At 42.1% G+C, this 12,698-nt stretch overlaps 1 protein-coding gene across 7 annotated transcripts in view; it reads right to left on the bottom strand.

Annotated features, from left to right (window-relative positions):
- Positions 1-876: 876 nt before the first annotated feature.
- WDFY3 (WD repeat and FYVE domain containing 3) overlaps positions 877-12,698 on the bottom strand; it is a 262,893-nt gene continuing 251,071 nt past the window's right edge. For all 7 annotated transcript variants that reach the window (XM_032631813.1, XM_032631810.1, XM_032631806.1 and 4 more), the window contains 5 exons: positions 12,005-12,101; positions 9,417-9,740; positions 8,690-8,801; positions 8,042-8,239; positions 877-4,371 (listed from right to left, as the gene is read on the bottom strand). In XM_032631813.1, coding sequence (XP_032487704.1) covers positions 4,248-4,371; positions 8,042-8,239; positions 8,690-8,801; positions 9,417-9,740; positions 12,005-12,101 — 855 coding nt within the window. In that variant the 3' untranslated portion in view covers positions 877-4,247. The remainder of the gene's footprint in view (positions 4,372-8,041; positions 8,240-8,689; positions 8,802-9,416; positions 9,741-12,004; positions 12,102-12,698) is intronic.

Below are 12,698 nucleotides of genomic sequence, written 5' to 3' on the forward strand. Positions count from 1 at the left end.
GCCCGTATTTGATAGCAACTCTTCTTGAGGTCATTAGAATTATGAGTAGTATTGCATTAAAACAATGAGAACTGCCCTAGGTTTTCTCTCTTACCACTGAGTTATTTTTGAAGAAATATCTACTGTCATAGAAGTTGTTAGCATTCTCTATCTTCTGCCTCTAAAGTGGAGTTGCACTGGGGTGGAATTTGTAATAAGCACAATATCCTCAAATGTGGAACTCTGCTGATCATACTTAAAATGAACTGGGAATTTTGTTAGTATCTTTAGAAAGAAGAAAAGTCACTAAAGCACCCTAAATAAACTTAAAAAGTGTTTTCTACATTCTCCTGTTCTGGGAAGTCAATTTTCAAACCAAATAAGTGAGTAACTATAAAAACGGATATAAGTTGCTAACACTCTCAAAGACTGAAATGGCAAATTATCTAGCTAATGACAGTGGGGCACTGTGCTTCCAGAAAGGGGGGGCAGGACACCAGAGTATTCCTGATGTGAATATGGCAGGGGTGGGAAATAGACAGTTAGATGTATAATTTATTACTGCTTACTTTCCACAATATGATGGGTAGAGAATAGGCTCAGGGAAAAGGAGCCCAAACCATGCGATGCAGTCCTTTTCCACAGGTCCATTCAAGTCTGAGGGTCGTGTCTCCCAGAAGCCACTTGCCTCTCCCTGTGGCTGTGCACACAGCCCCAGGAGTCCAGCACAACTGGGAAGCTCAGGATGCAGAAAGCCTGGTTTTTAAAGATGGATCGCACTAGAACTGGAACCAGACCCTAGCAGCCAACAACTCTGCAAGCAGGGACTTTAAGCAGGCACTTCTGAAAGATATATTCACAACTAGAAAATAACTACACAAAGTTTTATTAGACCTCTGTTTTGTTTTGTTTGTTTTTCCTCCCCTGAAGAGCTGGCTTAAAAACTTTCCTTTTTCTTTTTTTTTTTGGGAGGGGGGTGAGAAGGGGTGGTGGTAGATAGTAGGTATTTATTTGAAACGAAAAAAAAAAGTATCTGGACTATTGCATTTAATCATGTATTGTAATTGTGTTACTCTACCTTTTTGCATCAGAGACAGATATACAATGAACATTCAGTTATCACAGATTGCACACTAGATAGTAATTCTTCAGGCCTTTTACATAACCACCAAAGAACAGATATTGGATTCTGCAATATAGTACAAAAGTCCACAATCAATCCAGTCTTAGCCAGTATCTTCAATTTACTTCTGTTGCTGTACAAATAATTGGCCATTACTAGGGCTTACAAGTTAATAACAGGACAAAAAAATATACATTGCACTGACACAAAAAGTCAGCTGTGTTAATAGTCATGCAACAAGTAACCAAACTTGCTGAAATTAAAAATACTTTCTAAAAACAGTTTTAATGGCATAAATATTTTATACACAGTTCATTTACCAAAACAAAATGTATTTAAATGATACAAAGGAAAAATAAGTTTCTACCAACTTTATACATAAGAAAGTGCAAAATAACTTATCTAGAGTGTTTTCCTATCATTCAGATGGATGGCTGCTAGGGGCAGCTATTCTTCTCTTCAAAAGCATGACATTACAGTTGCACAATACACACGAATGTTAGAGGACATGGATGGATGGATGGATGGACAAACTACAAAGATCAGGCAGAAGCCCTGTGAGGTACTCTCAGAGAAAGAATATGGACCACACAAAGGTGGATGTACATGCTGAGAATATATGTTGGTAAACAAATTTACATGGAACAAAGAAGGACATTCAGAGGAACGATTAGTTTACGTGAGTGTACTTGTATGTGTGAGTGATTTGTGATTTCTACATTAAAAGCAAAAAGAAAAGAAACCCACTGAACAAAACAGTTGCCCACAGCACCAGCTGCCAGAGGAAATACTATCATGAGGGTTTTGGTTTCCACCTTCTAGTTATGGAAGTTGTGTTGGAAAGTTTAAAAGTGTTCATCCCATATAACTTCATATTACATAGAGGAATAACCTTTAAGTAGCTACATACAGACATTCATATATTCAAGTCTTTAAAGAACATCTCTGCCATTGGGTTTGGGGTAAACATGGTTTGTGGACACAAGGAGGACGCCTCTTTTAAAAAGTGTAGAATAACACTGCTACAACTCATCTCTAGGGCCGGACAGGGTCAAAGCCCATGATTATGTGAGAGCACAAGTCCTGCAACTGTTGAACATCCAGCATTATTTATTAGAATTGAAGAAAGAAGGTGAGGGGGGAAGAGGAAGGTGGGGAGGAGTGAGACACAGAAAGGAAAACAGAACACAACTTTTCTTCAAGTTAAAGTATTAATGCCAATAATCCTTTTATTAACAAGTATATTTGAACTTTTAGAAATGGAAGTGTTTTAATCAATTTTGATATGTAATCATAAATAGACTGTAGGCTCAAACCTAGGTAAATAAAGGTTTAAATTTAGTAAGCATAAGGCACTAAAGCAGCCTTTATATTTTCTCTTGGAGACCTAGTTATCAGGAAGAACAAATTTGTTCTTAAGCTGGTTTCAGCCCATTAGGTACAAGATTACTATTGTACCAATGCCTATTGTTGAATGCATATGCATATATGTGCATTTTAGTGCATAAGTGTGCCTGTCACCAGGGCCTAAAGATGAAAAATCGGGAAAGCCAAAGCCGCTGTCCTTCGTATGATAACTCCATGAGGTGTGAAGGCCTCTCCTTCCTTTCTTGGGCCATAAATGCTTCTACATTTTTCAAATCACAGGGCTTTTAGAATTGTTCATAATATTATCACTAAATATCTGAAAATGTTAAAATCTAGATTAATTGTTTCATTTGTTTTATATATATATATTTATATATGTACATAACACACATTTAAAAAAATCCCACCACCAAAGCTTTTTTTCTGTAAACTAAACTTATCTCTTAGCCCCCACCAGCTTTAGTCTCCCTGGATTTGTGTGTTCTGTATCCAACTAGAACAAATTAAATAACTAAATATTAAAATACTGTAATTATATTCATAGCAAAAACAAAAAAATAGACATTGATACAGTATAAATCTCACTGTTTTCAGGTAGATGGCATTAAATGGTAAAGGTTAATTATAAGCAGTTCTGACATGATTCAGTTTTACAACAAGGTTTATATGTTAATTCTGTACACTTTTTTCTTTTTTTAACCCTTTTTTGAAAATAAGCTATAGTAGAACATTAGTGTCACCAAAGACACATACTTCTTATGTTCTATGCAGGAGAAGTTAAAGTGGGTTACATGCAAATACGTTTCCATTAGCTGAGGCAGGGCTGTTTCCTGCACTGCGTCGATTGCCCGACCACCGCTATGTAGTGCTAAGAGGGGACGCTATGACCAAAGGGCAGTCCAAAGAGAAGTTTACAAGGGGCCTTATGACATTAGAACAACACTGAGGTGGTGCGTAGCCACGTGTGAGATGTAGCCACGTATGACATGCCCAAAGATTTCCAGGGTATCTCATGACCAGACTCTTATTCTCCCACACTGTTTCCTAAAGAAGGTCCACATGACACTGTTTTGGTTACTAGCTTAGGTTAAGTGGAGATACTGCGGGCAACTTGAAAGAAATGACATCAGGCACATGGGCTGGGTTTGAAAGGGGGCGGGGGGAAGACCACAGATGACGTCTTTGAGGATTAAAAAATAAAACATATTTATAATTAATTGGTGAGCAATGTCAGACAAACCATAAGTATTTCATTGAGTTAGTGGTTTAGTTTGAAGTCTCATGTTACAGGCAGTTAAGTCCTTATTTAGAAAAAAGGCCTTTGTACCTATTTACAATATACACAGTTACTTGCAAAGAAGTCAGATTTACAACTATTTTGTAAAAGCCTTTTTTTTTTTTTTTTTTTTTTGTAGTCGTTGGTTTTCCCAAATAAGGATGAGGAGCTCTACAAAAATGAGACGCAAGAAAAGGACAGTTAATACATGAGGATTTTCTCTTGGAGACAGCTATTGTTAAGGGAGAATCGGATATTGAAATGTTGCTCCTAGGAACCACCTTGTATTCTTCTTGTGCTGTTCACCTGAACAGTGTCTGCCCCATGACTGTACTCTACACCCGTTTATTCAATGTTCCCTTTGAATCCTACACTTCAAACACGCGGTATGAAGAGATGTGTAAACGGAGACTGTTTTGATGCCTTCCGAGCTGCGAGTTGTGACAGGGGAATAGGGAAGGGGGTCTACAGACCGTGGTCTCCAATTGGCTTGTTGAATCTTCAACAATTTCGAGGCCCATCTTCTGAACCCCTCTCATGCTGTAAATTGTAATAACAGTTCTGACAAACACGTACCGGGGATGAGATTTTCAAGCGTTTGATTTCTGACTGAAATCGGCTGCACCTAAAGGAAAGGCAAAATGAGGTAGTTATGGGTCTTCTCCATGTTTGATCACTGGGCTCAGAAACACGAATTTAAAATCTGAATGGACAGCTTGCGGTATAACGCCCAAGACTGTACGGGGCCAGAAGAATGCCCAGAGCCATACTGGTTTGGGTCATGTGGTTTGACCAAGGACCAAAATGAGTGCTGTATTATTTGTGTCATTCTATGAAAAAAAGTAACATTAAACCAAGGCAAGCCATTTATTTGATTGCAGAGAATTAAAAAAAAAAAAAAAAAAAGATTTTTCTACAGGATGAAGCCAAGGAAGTGAACATCTATGAGGCTACTCTTCCTGTGCAGGATGGAAATGCATTCTTCCTCATGCCCTATAAACTTGGGCAGTATGCTAATGTCTTTACTTGGAGCCTGACTTTTTTCTCTTGGCACCCATTTTAAAAGACACTTTGGTCACTATCAACTTCCTTTGGGCTTTTAAACACTTTGGTTCACTCCTCAGTCATTTCTTAAACAGGTAGTTTGGCTTTTCTGTCTGGTCCAAATTTTCTCATTTTCTGTTTATCTTGACAGAATTCCCTGAAGTGGACTATACTTAGCGATGTCCGAGTCCTTCATAGAAAGCATTCCTATTCCCAGCCTAAGGCAGGGTATGACCTTGGGTGTGGCACTTCATCACTTTGACCTTGGCTCTTCATAAGACTGAAACAGAGTTTTATTTCTTCCATTAGACCAGTAAAAGTATCCAGAGAATACATGAAGTGCAAGCAGCCTAGGGGGTTTAAAGAACTGGACTTTGAGGAGACCCTCAGGAATGAAGGCTGGCAAGCTCCCTCAGCAACAGAAGGGCACAAAGATCACGGTAGAGCTACGCCCTCCTGGACAGCATTCCTTCTGTGCCTGCTCTGTCATAATCAATCACTTGTTTGGTTTGTTTTTCAAATAAAGCCTCCCTCCCACATTTGAGAGCAATAGCTAATTTAAAGAATTACCTACATTTAAATAGTACTTTAAAAATTAAACTCTATAAAGAACAGATGTGTGCCAGCATGCAAATGGAGGTGCTATCAGAAATTATTAGATTGGGGACTTCGCTGGTGGCACAGTGGTTAAGACTCTGTGCTCCCAAAGCAGGGGGCCCTGGTTCAATCCCTGGTCAGGGAACTAGATCCCATATGCATGCTGCAACTAAGAGCTTGCATGCCACAACTAAGGAGCTGGTGAGCTGCAACTAAGGAGCCCACGTGCTGCAACTAAGGAGCCTGCCTGCCACAATTAAGACCCGGCACAATCAAATAACTAACTAAATAAACATTAAAAAAAAAAGAAATTATCAGATCACTAGGCTTCACAGAGTGGGTGTCTCAAAGCACAGGACCGCAAGACAGAATCCTCTGCCAGCCTCACAGAAATTCCTATAAGAAACGGCTGGCAGCAACATTCTGCTGCTTCATCTTGAATAAGACTTCCCAGGAGAAAAGGAAGACATTAGTCTGAAAAAAATTAATAATTATAATAACACTTCTTACTGAACACCTATATCACCAGACTTTGCACCTGGTGCTTTACAAAACTCATACACGATTTCATTTAATTCTCTCAACACCTCTATTGGGCAGGTGTAATTATCCACATTTTACAGATGAAGAAACTGAAGCTCAGAGAGGTTAGTAACGTGCCTGAGATGGCACAATGGACAGCAGCCTAGGGAGCATTTGTCAGTGTAAACCCAAGGCCACCCCCTTTCCAATAAGCCAATGCCCCTCAATAACTAACTCAGAAGCAATTATATAATTTGCATTTTCTGTGAAAGCATCTTTCTAGTAAGGCAATATAAGCATTAGAGGGTACTGCCCATGGGATCTTTTCTGTTGTCTGCCATGGAAAGGACTGTACATGCATATGTGGGACCCCAGGGTATAACAGAGAAGGCATCCAAATCAATGGTGATGGGACAGCTGACTCTTCATACTGGGGAAATATAAGTGATCCGCACCCCATGTCATACTCTCAAATAAATTCCAAATGGATTTGGACCTAAAGACCTCAACATGAAAAACAAAACTTTGAGGACTTCCCTGGTGGCACAGTGGTTAAGAATCTGCCTGCCAATGCGGGGGACATGGGTTCGAGCCCTGGTCCGGGAAGATCCCACATGCTGTAGGGCAACTAAGGCAGTGTGCCACAACTACTGAGCCTGTGCTCTAGCGCCCGAGAGCCACAACTACTGAGCAGCCCGAGTGCCACAACTACTGAAGCCTGCGTGCCTAGAGCCGGTGCTCTGCAACAAAAGAAGCCACCGCAATTAGAAGCCCACGAACCGCAACAAAGAGTAGCCCCAGCTTGCCACAACTACAGAAAGCCCGTGCATAGCAACGAAGACCCAATGCAGCCAAGAATAAATTAAAAAAATAATAATAAAAATAAATACCAGGTGCTTTGCACATATTAGCAAAAGAAAAACAAAACTTTGAAACTTTTAAAAGAAAATAAATAAGGCTATCTTTATGACCACAGGACAGGGAAAGATTTTTTAAGACCAAAAAACAGCAAAAGTCATAAAAAGCAATACATGCTACTACATCAAAATTAAAAACTTGTGTGACAGAAAAAACATACATAAAGTTAAAACACAAGCCACAGACTGGCAGAAGGTATCTGCAAGATATATGAAAGACAAAGGATTAGAGCCCAGAATACATAAAACAACTCCTCAAGTAGGGGGAAAAAATCGAAAAGCAAAAGCAAAAGGAAACTGTGCCAAGTTACCCAAGAGGAAACTCAAACTGGCAATAAGCATATGAAAGGATGTTCAACCTCAGAAGCACTGCAAGTTAAAACAACGAAGCACTACTGGCTATCAGACTGGCAAAAGTGGAAATGTTTGGCAATACCAGGTGTGAATAAGAACAGGGAGAATTTGCATATCCTGCTGGCGGTGGAGTAAACTAGCACTACTGTTCGGGAGAGTATTTTGAATAACTAGTTAAGCTCACGAGTATGTCTACCATCTTCAAGTCCGTTCTGTGGTATCTCCTCTAGGGAAACTCTAGCTTGTGTATTAAGAGGGCATTTATACGGGTGTGCATTGCAGCATTGTTTGTAGTACTGATAAAATGAAAGAAAATCCCTTAACAGTCCATCAAAAGGGAAGGAGATAAATACTGATAATATTCATACAAAAAAATATGACAGCAGTTAAGATGAAATTATTAGAATAATAGTTATTTATGTGAATGAATTTCAAAAACAATGTTGAGTAAAAAAAATAAGTTACAGAGGGGTACAGATAGTATGCTATATTTATGTAAAACTGAAAACACAATAAACAATAATATAGTGTTATCTATGAACACAACGTATGCACTCAAAGTAAAAACACATGGAGAAGAGGGTGTGATGGGTGAGGGTGAAGAGAGGACCTAAAATGAATCTGTACTGTTTTATATGCAAATGTAATCAAATGTTAGCACCTTCCCAGCCTGAGTCACGGGTGGCCATGTGTTTGTGATGACTACCTCTCTATTTTCCAATGTGACAAATATTTCACAATGGCAGTAAAAAAGAACAAGGAGGAAGTGAAGGCTGGTTTAGACAGACACAGCGTATGGGCATAATGCACACCCTCAGAGCTTAACCCACAGACACTGAGGAAGCTTGTATCTCATCTTACTTCTGGCAGAAGAGCTGACCGCAGTTCCTGCAATGGTGCCGTCTTTCCGTGAGAGAAAACCGCACGGAGCAGCCCGAACAGCTGTCCCCTCCTTCGTCCTTCACCCAGTGGTCAGCGGCGGAACGGCCCGGCTGGTCACTCACAGACCAGCTGAAAACCCGGCCTCGACTATCGCCCACGAGGATCCTACTGTGGTCCCTGCAGGAGACACGACACAGAGTCACCGCATGGAAGGCCCTGGCCCCCGGCCCCGCCATGCGGCCGGAGAGCTTCAGGTGAGCCAGTTCCCAGGGGGCGTGTGCGCTGGGGAGGGGGTCGTGCGTGCAAAGGAACGAAAATGGGACTGAGCCCGAATGTACGCTTCTGTTTCAGCTCCCCTGGAATCGAACCGTGCCGTACCTTTGAAGAACACAGAAGGTGAAGTTTTCGTTTTTGTTTTACTTTTTTTTTGAAGGCAAAGCTTTTTGGTTTTTGACATTCGGAAGTGAAATCCACACACCGGCAGGTTTCTTCTTCTGATTCGTCTGTTGGAGCCACACATGATGATGCAGATGAAACCTGTGCTCCCAGAGACTGCCTGAGTGTGTGCGCCGAGGCTGAGCAAACGGCCCCGTGGGGAACAGTGGCCGGAAGAGCTTGGACACTTACTTGGAGACGCCCAGGGCAGTGATCTCGGCCGGGTGTGCGTTGTCCTTCCGGTCAAAGGCCGTGTGCATAGTCAGCTTACTCCTGAACACCAGCTGCCGTTCCCACCGGTACCCTGGGGTGGAAAAGTGCGACGTGTGACTGACAAAGTGAGGGGAGCCAGCGTTTGTTAGGTGCACCCTAACCCGCTGCCCTCAAACGTCAGGGTGCTGCAACACACAGCTCCGGCAGCCTCTCTGTTCTTGGCAGCTGCTGCCTCAGTTAGAGGCACAGAAGTCTGGCCTGACACTGACCATGGACCAGGTCAGGCCTTCACAAAGACACACATGGAGAAGGGGAAATCCTCAGTGCAAGAAGACACAATTTCTCTGGTTGAGGACCCTGCCCCAACTCTATCATAGGCAAAGTTACCCGTGAATACAAGTTTATCTATTTATCTATAATCAACAGCTTGCCCATTTTCAAAGGCTTTCATAATCTGTGAATGAACGAAGTTTTGGTCTGAGGTGTTATTCTTTAAAAAATGCCCAACGTATTGCAAACACCATGGTAGGAGAGAATGCCCAAGGGCCTTTAAGTCTGCCTTACACAAGAAGAAACTTGAGGCCCTCTTTGTGGGGGGTCTTTGTCACAGGAATGGGGCAAGGGAGAGCTACAGCTCACTGCCTCCGTCCACCAACCCTCACGCCACCCACAAGAGGTGAGAAACAGACACCAGGCTTCAAGTTACCGGGCTTCAATCTGCTGAAATTCCGCGCTTCAGCGGGATTGGGGTGGGGGTGGTTAAGGGGAGCCTGCAGGTGAGGTCTGGTCTGGCCCTCTGAATAGTTCACAAATACGAAGCCGTCTTTCTCATCGAGGCTGAGCTGGTCGGACCAGCGCCTGGAGTCATCGGAGCCACTGTCATTACACCAGGTGGCTGTGGCTCGGCAGGAGGCCGCCCGGGGCCTGTGGCTGGTGCTGCTGGGCTGGCTGGGAGTGTCCCCGGGGTCCTGGATGACGCTCTGCTCATCTGCTTCAGAGTCGCTGCTGTCCTCTTCCTGGGCTTCTGGCCCTGGGTATTGTGGTGGGAGAATTAGAGAACACACACACATTAGAGTTAGACCCAGCGTTGTCTCGCTGGTATTTTTCCTCTACTAGTTAAGATACAAGAGACATACTATTTTAAGCTCAATATTACAGTAAGAGAAAATAAATTGCCAGAATTTCCAGCTAGGTACAGCTATCAAAACGGTAGAATTCCGGAGTTCACAGAATGCTTCTGGCCAAAATCCTTAGCTTGGCATTCATTCTTTCACAATCTGGCCCAAACCTGCCTTTATGGATTCTCACTACCTGCCTCACATTTCTACCACAGTTCAGCTGGATGGTGCCAACTCTGCTCTCCACGCAGCCTGGCTGCTCCTCTGTAGAGCTAATTTTGCACACTCGGGTTGGCCCTACCTAGACTCACCTTCCCAATCTCTATGTGTTCCGATGTTACCTATCTTTGAAAGCACAGCTTAAATACTTCTTTCTCTAAAATCTTACCTGGTTCCTGCAACAGAAAGTAACTCTCTCTTCTGGACTCCTTTAACAGCTGTATAGCTCTCACATATTTAAAATTTTCACCCCAAACTATTACTTTCCGTCATTCTTTCTACAACACAGTGGTCAGTTGGAGAGAAGGGGTCCCAAGCACAGTGCCTTCCATACAGCAGTCAATATAAATGATAACATAGATGAACGAACTGTGGATGAAAGCTTTAATTTAGAGTTTTGTTCTTCCTCCTCTTTCCATTGTTACTGTGCATTTCTTCATCTCAATTCCCTTGCAATAAAGTCTACTGCAGGGAAAATTTATGGGAAATAAATATATGTAACTGGAAAAAAGGAGAGCAAGAACAAGTGAGCAAGCACCAGCCCACTACAAATATTTTTTAGCAAGACAAACAATTTGGCTTATGATCATGAAAGTCTTCAAACAGCAGTCTTTGAAGCAGCTTTGATTTCCAGAGAACCATTAGCTTATCTTCCCTTTCACCCAGGCCACTGTCCTCAAGTCCCACCACTTCGACACCGTCCCAAGTCATTCCTTCCTGTGGGCTGCTCTCCCCTCTGCCGCTTCTGCCAAACTTCGTCCACAGTGTGCAACATAAGGAAGACGAAGACATACAAATGTCTCTCCTCCCCAAATCCAACCCCTTCTTCTATCTCTCTTATTCATCTTTCGCTGTTATCTACTTAACACGCTTTGTTAAAAGGAAGGGAAGGGACCCACTTCTCACTGGACCACACAATCCAACGTCTGACACAATAACTATTAACCCCCAAATACTAACTGAATTGAACTGAATTTTTAGGTCCCCAAATGCCCAGATGACTTTCTCAGTGGAGCTACATGTGACTATGGAAATTTACATGCATTAAAGTAATACAAGCTTTAAAATGTTCTGTCCACCGGTTCTGGCAAAGAAAGTAAAGACTACTTTCAGCTTACAAGGGCAGGGGATTTGTGTCTTTCTGATAATGAGCCTTTTTCCTTAACAACTCCCTCACATCATCAAATTCACGCTGAATTCTCAGTGTATAAAAATTAACCATGGAGAGACGATTTAGAGGTTGAACTTAAAAAAAAAAACCCTGTTCCTTTCCATGAAGTGTCTTACACCAACTGTTCTAAACTGATGAGGGGTAACTTCTCTGGAATTCAGTAACCCAAAGCACGTCTTAGCCTGATTCTCTGGCATTGTTTCCAAACATTCTGCATAAATATAATCTATCTTTATATTTCACTGGAAAATTTTAAAGTGCTTCACAAATAACAGACAGCAGAATATAGATCACCAAGCTTCTGTTTGATGAATGTTCTTCTTGAGCAGGTCCAGGGCGTGGAACCTGGTCTGCCTCTGTGAATAGTTTACAAACACGATACTGCCCTGTCACTCATAGGGAGCTGTTCAAGTGAAGGGTGAGACAGATGTGGGACTGAGGCGTGGCCCTCTGACCCATCCAACACTGCGCCCTCTGGATCTGCTTTGTATTTTTCAGAACTGAAAGCCCAAGCCTCCGGTATTCCAGGAAGCTTGTAACTGTATTTATTATGGGATGTGGAAGCCGACCACAAAGACACTACCATAAGGGTTGCTGCCTGGTGAACCACACAGAACTTTGCATGCCTGCTCAGCTGGCTTACACACTAGGCGGTGATCCTGCTTCTGACAGCAACGCCCAGCCTTAGGCTCTTGCTTATCTTGGTTGATGTAAGTTTACGCATAATGACTTAAAAAAAAAGAAACATGAAAACTATTGAAAAACTTTTTAGAAAGTATTAAATACCTATTTGTGCTTCTGGACAGTCTTCCTGCATTTCTAGGACTTCAACAGTCTCAGGAGCTGGTGTTTCAGGAACTTGCAAAAATTCCATTCTCCAAAACTGAATTTAAGTAAGTATGGAAATGAAAAACAGTTGAACTGATTACAGAAACAATTTACCAGTTACTGGATGAAGATTGGTTTGCAGGGTTAAACAGATAACTTAATTCCTATTATTGTGTATAGTTAATTTCCCTGTATCTTGAAAAATGTGGCAGGGACTGCTTACAAATAAACCGTTCTCCCCAAACCGTGTTCCATGAGATATGAGTGGGTGTTTCATGGTCGATAGAAAAGGACTGGGGTCAAAGAGATTTCAAAAACATAGTTCAACTAAGTACACGTCTTTGGTTCTGACAAAGAACCTTCCATATACTAACATATACTCTAGATCTCCAAGAAGGCATACAGGAAGCAGGATCCCCAGACATATTTGGCTACGGAGCTCTTCACGATGTCCCACAGATGGGGTAATGTGGAATGCTGCTCTGCAGACTTTAGGGTGTGCCTGCTGTCTGAGGTGCAGGGTGTGGCGTGGGATTGGCCGATGGCCTCATCGTTGCTCAGCATGTGACTGTGATTACAAGGGCAGCAGCCAGCTGCTCTCTGCTTTTATAGAGTGCAATTAATGAAGAAAGACACAAAGAAAAATCTCCCG

The sequence above is a fragment of the Phocoena sinus genome, chromosome 5 (assembly GCF_008692025.1).
Source record: "Phocoena sinus isolate mPhoSin1 chromosome 5, mPhoSin1.pri, whole genome shotgun sequence".
Classification (NCBI taxonomy): Eukaryota; Metazoa; Chordata; class Mammalia; order Artiodactyla; family Phocoenidae; genus Phocoena; species Phocoena sinus.